General features: G+C 39.4%; 2 protein-coding genes across 3 annotated transcripts; one reads left to right on the forward strand and one right to left on the reverse strand.

Annotated features, from left to right (window-relative positions):
- Nucleotides 1-87: 87 nt before the first annotated feature.
- il17d (interleukin 17d) lies at nt 88-2,951 on the forward strand. The gene is made up of 2 exons (XM_056389428.1): nt 88-1,316; nt 1,796-2,951. Exons 1-2 carry the CDS (start codon nt 1,003-1,005, stop codon nt 2,115-2,117), a joined length of 636 nt encoding a protein of 211 aa, XP_056245403.1. The 5' UTR covers nt 88-1,002; the 3' UTR covers nt 2,118-2,951.
- On the reverse strand, nt 2,738-7,337 carry eef1akmt1 (EEF1A lysine methyltransferase 1). Of its 2 annotated transcripts, none has more exons than XM_056389426.1 (5): nt 7,241-7,337; nt 6,014-6,253; nt 5,730-5,812; nt 5,322-5,611; nt 2,738-4,429 (listed from the first exon to the last, which is right to left on the reverse strand). In XM_056389426.1, exons 2-5 carry the CDS (start codon nt 6,158-6,160, stop codon nt 4,296-4,298), a joined length of 654 nt encoding a protein of 217 aa, XP_056245401.1. In that variant the 5' UTR covers nt 6,161-6,253; nt 7,241-7,337; the 3' UTR covers nt 2,738-4,295. The 2 variants fall into 2 exon arrangements, with proteins under 2 accessions (XP_056245401.1, XP_056245402.1); XM_056389427.1 differs by lacking the exon at nt 7,241-7,337 and adding an exon at nt 7,153-7,235.
- Between the last annotated feature and the right edge of the window lie 1,642 nt (nt 7,338-8,979).

Consider the following 8,979-nt stretch of genomic DNA (forward strand, 5'->3'; position numbering starts at 1 on the left):
GATCTAAGAGTACAGAAAACTCACTGACGATCTCAGTTTTCCTGGGCAAGGCAGCACATCAAACTGGATTTAATACACAGTAAACTGTTCTGAATTAAGTTTATGGCTTTTTATAAGTAGAATTTAATTTAAAGCTTTTGCTTTCCATAAATCTTAATTCACAGAACATCATACTAAGTGACAAGGGGGAATGGAAATAAAAAAAGAAACACAAAAATGTGTTTTCCATTTGTTAAATATGATTTCTATCAATTTGTGATTGGAGTTTAACATTTCTGTTTGACACCAGAGCTGACATAAGAGGTTGGACGTAGCTGGATCCAGTTTATCTTAAAGTGAAGTAGACTGTGTTGTGACGCCAGGATCCAGCAGCAGAGCGCACGCAGACAACAAGTCTGGACTTCCCTCTCCAGTCAGGAGCTGCTCCCATGAAGGCAAGGCTCTGTCATTACCGGGGCTAGAGGTTTAGGACGGGGCTTTATCTAGCACATCAGTGTGACTCAGAGTTGTTCTGGATGCTGGATCACACTGTTCTTGCGCGCGCAAACGCCTCCATCGGATTTTACGCACACATCGCTGGAGAGAAGCAACAGGAAAACGCTCTTGGTGGCGTTGTCTCCTCTTAAACAGAGAGCAGCAGGTGCAAAACTCCCAACGCAGTAATAATTCCTGATTCTAAAGCATCTATTACTCCTGGCGACCCCGTGGACGTGTGGTGCCAAAATGTTTCCCTGGCGGCGCGCCTGCTCCTCGGTTTCCACGCCAGGACTGTGGACCGTTTTCCTGCTGCTGGATTTACAGCTTTTCAGCTTCCAACATTTCACTGGACTATAACAGAGGAAACTAACCTGTTCACGCTAAAAATCCGCCTCATTAACAAAGGTCACTTGTATTTTGATAACCTACTTGTCATTTATTAAGACAGGCGAGGACAGCGCGCAGGGAAACCTTTTTCAGTAGATACGCATTTCCGCGCAACACCGCACCGAGAAGCGCACAGAGATGCCGCGTCGGTTCCGCGTCCTCTTCCTGCTGCTGCTGCACCTGGCTGTGTTTCTGCTGGGCTGGCCGGCCGAGGCGAGCCGGATACGAAAGAAGGCCACCAGGTCCCGGTCTTGCCTGGACCTGCCGGAGGAGATCTTGGAGCAGATGTTCGGCCGGCTCACGGTCGGAGTGATGAGCGCTTTCCATCACGCCCTGGAGCTGGAGCCGCAGGACAAACTGAACCTGACCTGCCCAACCACTGCACGGGCCCCGACCGACAGCAAGACCCGCCTCCCGGTCAACCTGCTCAGCATCTCCCCCTGGGCCTACAGGTGAGAGCAGGTGGAACATAGTGAATGGTATTTTACATTATGTGTAAGGCTGTTAGTTTTTTGAGTAGTGATAAAAATCAATTATCTATAGGATACTTAGGCTAAAAGAATGCAAAGTCATCTATTTGCAATAAAAAACTACTTGGATTTCATTATAAATTAAAAAATAAAATATCCTTGTTTAGATTTATTTTCCAATCATTCAACAAAACTTTCACAGTATGCTATTTTCACGAACATGTTTCCATGACTTGTTCACCTGTGGATACTCAAATATGTGTGTTGTTATTATTAATAACAGTCTTCTTAATTTAAAACTTCCAGGTCATTTTGAAAAGCCTCCTCAGCTTTATGAGTGACGGACCTCAGAAGTCAAAATATCACTTTGTGTTCACATGTGCTTGACCTGTAATTATGGCATCAACGAGCTTAAAAACTACAAACTGCATGTGTTGAATTCATCTTATTCATATTTGCAGGATCTCGTACCAGCCGACCAGGTATCCCCGCTACATCCCGGAGGCTTACTGCCTGTGTAAAGGCTGCCTGATCGGGCCGTACGGTGAGGAGAGTGACCGGTACCGCAGCACGCCGGTCTACGCTCCCTCTGTGATCCTGAAGAGAACGGGCTCCTGCATCGGCGGCCGCCACTCCTACACGGAGATCTACGTCTCCGTGGCCGTGGGATGCACCTGTGTGCCGCTGCTGGAGAAAGAGCGCGACGGCCGCAACAGCAACCAGAGCCTGGAGAGAGCAGAGCCCAAAGCCGGACGGCTCAGGTCTGCACGCAAGAAAGTGTGAAGGAAGCAGAGCTGTTGGACTCCAGATGAGTTTTTCTACACCGGCTCCAGTTTGTTGGTTTATTTTTCTTCCACTGGCACAAAAAAATGTAAAATAATGTAGATGTAATGATAATACTGCAAAGCAGAAACACCTGTAACAGTCCCTGAACCGGAGCACACTGAATATTTTGGATAAGAGAAGATTTGATTTACATCCTGTTTACTGTTGATCCTTGATAAACTCCTGAAATGTTTTTACATCTGGAAAGAAACGGAGACATTATTTAATCCACATTCATTCCTGCCTTGAGTTGACCTGACTTCGGACTGAAACTTGGAGGAGACCTGGACTTGACAAAGATGTCCTGATACATTAAGTACAGCAAACTCAATCTGCACCTGTTGTATTGGCTGGACTGGAGAGAATAGGCCTAAAAGGCCTCTGAAGTACAATGTGAGAGTTGGTTCAGCCAAAGTACAGAAAATACACATCTGGTATGGAGTCGTGCAGATCATTTTGTGTTGATTTGTGCAGGTTTGAAGAAATTCACCTGTGACATTTCTGCACCACAAACAAAACGGCATTTGGGTGGAGGCAGAAATCTGATCAAAACCTTTGCCCATTAAATCAGAACTAGCTGTATGTAAATGAGAATACTTTTATTTGTAAATTGGGTGGTCCAACAATTAAATTAAACACAAATATTGACAGATGGAATAAAATTCCTCATTATCGTCAATGATCTGATCAATGCTGCCACCTACTGAAAAAAAACTGCACCAGGAGAAACCGGAAACACTGACACACTTTTCACAAAGCTTCCATTCATTCATTAAAACAACAAATATTCAAGATGATTGCATCTGTCATTTTAAATTCAGATGTCAATTCAGTCATTCTTATGAACTGGGACTAAACGTGTCGTGCACATAAACAGTTGTATTTCGACGTGAAACTAAAATAATCTAAAACCAGCATGTCCACAACCTAATTTCATAATTTAAAAACAAAAGCCAGTTGGCTGCTGATCTTAAAGAAGATTTTGTTCTATTATAACATAATCACTTATTTCAATCTAAACATTGACCTTTACTTAAATTAATATTATTTTGTCTCTCAGTCTATATTCAATTCATTCCAATTAAAACCGCTTTTGTCCCATTTCTCCAGAATCACTGGATTAATTTAGCAGCTGTTGGTGACATTTCTGGACATTGAGTTCCTCGGTTTGCAGAGAGGAAGTTTCTCTCAAAGCAACTGCACAACAAAGAATTTAGCACTTGTTTGTTTCCCAGTTTCATTTTTGCATTTTCAGGATTTTTGTTGAACAGCAGTGATTCCCTCAGCCGGCGTCATCATCATCACATCATTACACTGGTTAAGAAAATAAACGTCTACGATTATCTTTTCACTTTTTTAAATGTATTCTTCTTTCTTCTTGTTAATCACTGAACGGTTGGTGCTTCTCTCCTCTGATGAGAAATCAACTGACACATGTAATAAGGTTCAGTCTCTGCAGGGGCAAGGAGCTGGAAAGTTTCTTTTTCTTCTCCCTCCATTTCTTTGGACGCACACTCTCAACACATCTCCTTCGATTCTCATGAGCTGTCTGTTGGTCGTTCGTTCCACTTGGTAGTGATGCTAATTTATTTACTGGGTGGGAGGAGAGACGGATCACACCTGAACCAAGTCACACATGATTTCTGCCAGTTCAGTGAAAGGAATAACCAGGAGTCGTGCCCAAGGTATCATGGGGTTTTACTGTATAATCAAAATGTCTGAGAGTAGTGAAACATGCCTCTCACAAGTTCCCAGAGCCCGAGGTGACGTCTTCAAATTGCTCCCAAAACAGAGATATTTAATTTGCAATGAAATAAAACAGAAAAGCAGCAAAATCTCACATTAGAGAAGCTGAAAGCACTAAATATTTAGCATTTTTGCTTAATTACAGACTTATAGTGCTCTATTAACCAAAATTGATGTCCATTAATTTTCCATGGATTGAAACGGCAGCATGTTATTAAATTAAGGGCCAGTAAACAAGCTGTATTTGAGTCAAGAGACTTTCTCCCTCCACAAGTTCAAGTTCATTTGTAACTGTTGAGCGTTTACCACAGCTGTAAAATGTCATGTGTGATGTCCTCGCTCCATCAGGGTGCTGCTGCTCCTGCTCTGATCAGACGGAGGTTCAGCTCCTCAGCAGGACAGCAGGCGAGACGGGTAGTTGACGAAACAGCGGAACTCATTGGACAAGTTTCTGTTGTGTTTCGGCAGGAAGCTGCACTTCTTTACATCCAGGAGCTCTGTGGCCAGCTTCTCCATGATGGCTCCTGCAGAACAGACGGGACACAAACACCTGATGTAAAAATGCTGCTCAAATAACAGGAAGTAAGTCGTAGCTTAATATTAGGACATTTTAAACATTTACTAATGCAAAGTATTTTTAATTATTATATTGTCATTCATTGTCCTTTCATACAACACTTCTGATTTACTGGCAGGTGTCAGATAAATAGATAATAAATAAACAAATAAAATAACAGAACACCTGAAACATAAGGGAATTAGAGATCAGTTTCTATATTGGTACCAGAGACTGTTCAGAATATAAAGATGGACGACATGACAGCTCCCCAAAAAGTGAAGCTAAAACGTCCAGATCGCCCCCTGGTGGCTGGCTGCAGTACATTCTTCTGATAAGTTTGGTTTTAATTAATTATCTGATGCTATAAAGAGGAGATGTGACATTATGATTGACAGCTGTGATTGACTCATGATTGGCTCAGGTGGATGTATGGGTGGGACCTTGATGACTGCACAGACTCTGGCTCAAACTTGGTCTTTAGAAATCGTACTAGTGCAACAAAAAAAAGCAAAATATAAGATGAGTGGTATGGAAATTTTAACTTGCATGTTCCTATATTTAATGACATTTTATAGACAAATGGTTAATCAAGAAAATAACGACGTTACAGCCCTGGTTGCAACTCTGGAAACAGATAAATCTTTTGTGTCATGCAGCGGATGGAATATATCTTTCAGGATTCTGGAAATACATCCAAAACTGTAGTAAATGTTGTGAAAACGACAGTTGTGAAGAGACCACCAGGTATTTCTCTGTCAGAACAACAGATGCTGATCTCTGTGACTGGATAAATTAATGACACATGAGAGGCAAAGACTGGAGTCATGTGCCAACACCAGAGCCGTTCCTCCTCTCACCTGTGCACAGCAGCACTTTGCCTTTACTCAGGTGCTTGATGGTTTTGGCCACCTTGCTCAGACACTCCTCGGACAGGTAGGGTGGGTCGGCGAGGACGATGTCAAAGCTCTGAGGAGCCACGTTGGCGGGAAAAGACAGCGGCTCGTTGTAGTCGTAGAAAATGAAGTCGTCTCCGTAAGCGGCGAAGCGGCGGTCGTACTCCAACACGACAGCAGACACCCGGTCTGAACCGTCCACCACACCCTGCTTCAACTTCTGGTACACACTGGGCGCACTCACACACGCTATCCTGGGAGTCAAAACAAACATTAAAGCACTTAAAAGCAGTTGTGGAAGAAGCACTCAGATCTTTCTTTTTTTTGTGTGTGTGTGTGTGTGTGTGTGTGTGTGTGTGTGTGTGGTTTTACCTGCCTCCCTCTCCAGCTTCACGTATGACCTCCTCTGCTAACTGCGTTGCTGTTTCATCACTGTACCAGAACTGACTCATCCGCTGGTACGTACGTACACACACACACACACACACACACACACACACACACACACAACGTGTTAGTCTGTTGCTACTGCACATAATGACAACATTACATTTACCAGTAATACAATATATCCTCTCCTTTTTACTTCATCACTAGAGACACACACATGCAGAATCAGCTTTTCTGTCATCTTGTCCTAAATCCATTAAACTCACCCAGTCCTCCTCCACTGCTCCCACAGCAAACTGGTCTGACGGGGTCGTGCTGTGAGCCGGACCGGTGCTGGTCTCCTTGTAAAACTCCTGCAGGGCGGCCAGAGTGTGAGCTGACAGTGTGGGAACGTCGTCGTCACTGTCGCTCATGGCTGGCGGAGGAGAGGAAGACGAGGAGGACGAGGAGGAGGAGGAGGAGAACAGCTGTCCTTTAGGGATGAAGAAGGAGCAGAACACCTGAAACTAAAGGAAAAGAAAAATATTATTGATTATATGTATAATCAGTTCATTTAAGCTTGTTGGGAACTTATTAATAATATACATCTGATGTATTTTAGAGAGAGTGGTGGAGGAAGCACTCGCCTCTTTTATGTAAATAAAAGTATCAATACTACAGAGCAGAAATAATCTAGTAGAAATTGTGCATTTGTAATTTCACTTAAGCAAAAATATTAGCATCAAAATATACTTGAAGTATCACAAGTAAAAGTACTCCTTATGCAGAATGGTCCATTTAAGAATATGTATTATGATATTGGATTTTAATGACTGCATTAATGTGCACATGTGCATCACTTTAATGTTACAGCTGTTGCAGAGAGGTGCTACTACATTTAATTAATGTTCTATTTGAATTGAAATTGTCTTAGAGAGGTGATGATTCAAATTTGATCATTCTGGAGGGTGTAGTTTGTTGACTGACTTTTATACTGGCACAGTCACTGTATAAATTACTTTTTTCTATTTGTTAAGTCCGTGAAATTCACAATACTATTTGAAGAATGTGCTGCAGGAGTTGAATTTCACTGTCAAATCAACGTAATAGTAATGTTTAAAAGTAACATTACTTTAAGCAACTCTTCGTTTTTCACTTTTATCTTAATTAACATTTTCAAGGAGGATTTGTACTTGTACTGGAGCACTTACAGTGTTGTATGAGTACTTTTACATCTGAATCTTTCCTCCTCCACTGTTTATATGTGACAGACTGACCCCGTTTTTTGGTTTGTTGCACCTTATTTTCTTGAAAACTACAGTCAACTCTGATTTAGCCCCGTGGACATTTATTCAGCTTTCACCACGTTGGTCCAGTCGCAACAACAACAGGCGCTAAAACTTAATAAAACACTTTATATCGTTACCTGTTGTTCTGTTAATGAGGGTTAGCTACTGAAACAAACATCGCTGGTAGAGCATCCACTGATTAACACGAACAATAAGTGAACGTACCTGATCAGAGACCGGTGAGTAAAATGTTGTGTTGTGACCATGTGATATGTGACAAGTCGCGGGTGGATGCCGTAACTGCAGAAAGTATGGCTCTCGCGGAGGGACAAAACAGTTAAATGATAAACGCATATAGTTAACTAATTAATAGACGTTTACGCCTACCTATACTGTGGGGTTTTTATGCCTTACTATACTATGACTTTTTATGCCTTACTATACTATAATGTTTTTATGCCTTACTATACTATGATGTTTTTATGCCTTACTCTACTATGGTGTTTTTATGCCTTACTCTACTATGGTGTTTTTATGCCTTACTGTACTATAATATTTTTATGATGTTTGTATGCCTTACTATACTATGGCTTTTTATGCCATATTGTACTATGATGTTTTTACGCCTTACTATAATATAATGTTTTTATGACGTTTTTATGCCTTACTATACTATAATGTTTTTATGACATTTTTATGCCTTACTATACTATGATGTTTTTGTGCCTTACTATGCTATGACTTTTTTATGCCTTACTATACTATGATGTTTTTATGCTTTACTGTACTATGATGTTTATATGACGTTTTTATGCCTTACTATACTATGACTTTTTTATACCTTACTATACTATGATGTTTTTATGCCTTACTATACTGTGATGTTTTTATGACGTTTTTATACCTTACTTTACTATAATGTTTTTATGCCTTACTATACTATGACTTTTTTATACCTTACTATACTATGATGTTTTTATGCCTTACTATACTATGACTTTTTTATGACATTTTTATGCCATACTATTATATACATTTTTATGCCTTACTATACTGTGATGTTTTTATGACGTTTTTATACCTTACTTTACTATAATGTTTTTATGCCTTACTATACTATGACTTTTTTATGCCTTACTATACTATGATGTTTTTATGCCTTACTATACTATGATGTTTTTTGACATTTTTATGCCTTACTACAATATAATGTTTTTATGACGTTTTTATGCCGTACTATACTATAATGTTTTTATGACGTTTTTATGCCTTACTATACTATAATGTTTTTATGCTTTACTGTACTATGATGTTTATATGACGTTTTTATGCCTTACTATACTATGACTTTTTTATACCTTACTATACTATGATGTTTTTATGCCTTACTATACTATGACTTTTTATGCTATATTGTACTATGATATTTTTATGCCTTACTATACTATAATGTTTTTATGCCTTACTATACTATAATGTTTTTATGACGTTTTTATGCCTTACTATACAATGATGTTTTTATGCCTTACTGTACTATGATGTTTTTATGCCTTACTATACTATGACTTTTTTATGACGTTTTTATTCCTTACTATACTATGATGTTTTTGTGCCTTACTATACTATGACTTTTTTATGCCTTACTATACTATGATGTTTTTATGCCTTACTATACTATGACTTTTTTATACTTTACTATACTATGATGTATTTATGCCTTACTATATTATGACATTTTTTGACATTTTTATGCCTTACTTTACTATACTATGATGTATTTTGACGTATTTTGACGTTTTTAAGCCTTACTATATTATGACATTTTTATGCCTTACTATACTATGGCTTTTTATGCCATACTATTATATACATTTTTATGCCTTACTTTACTATGACATTTTTTGTCATACTATACTATGACTTTTTTATACCTTACTTTACTATAATGTTTTTATGCCTTACTA

The sequence above is a fragment of the Seriola aureovittata genome, chromosome 11 (assembly GCF_021018895.1).
Source record: "Seriola aureovittata isolate HTS-2021-v1 ecotype China chromosome 11, ASM2101889v1, whole genome shotgun sequence".
Classification (NCBI taxonomy): Eukaryota; Metazoa; Chordata; class Actinopteri; order Carangiformes; family Carangidae; genus Seriola; species Seriola aureovittata.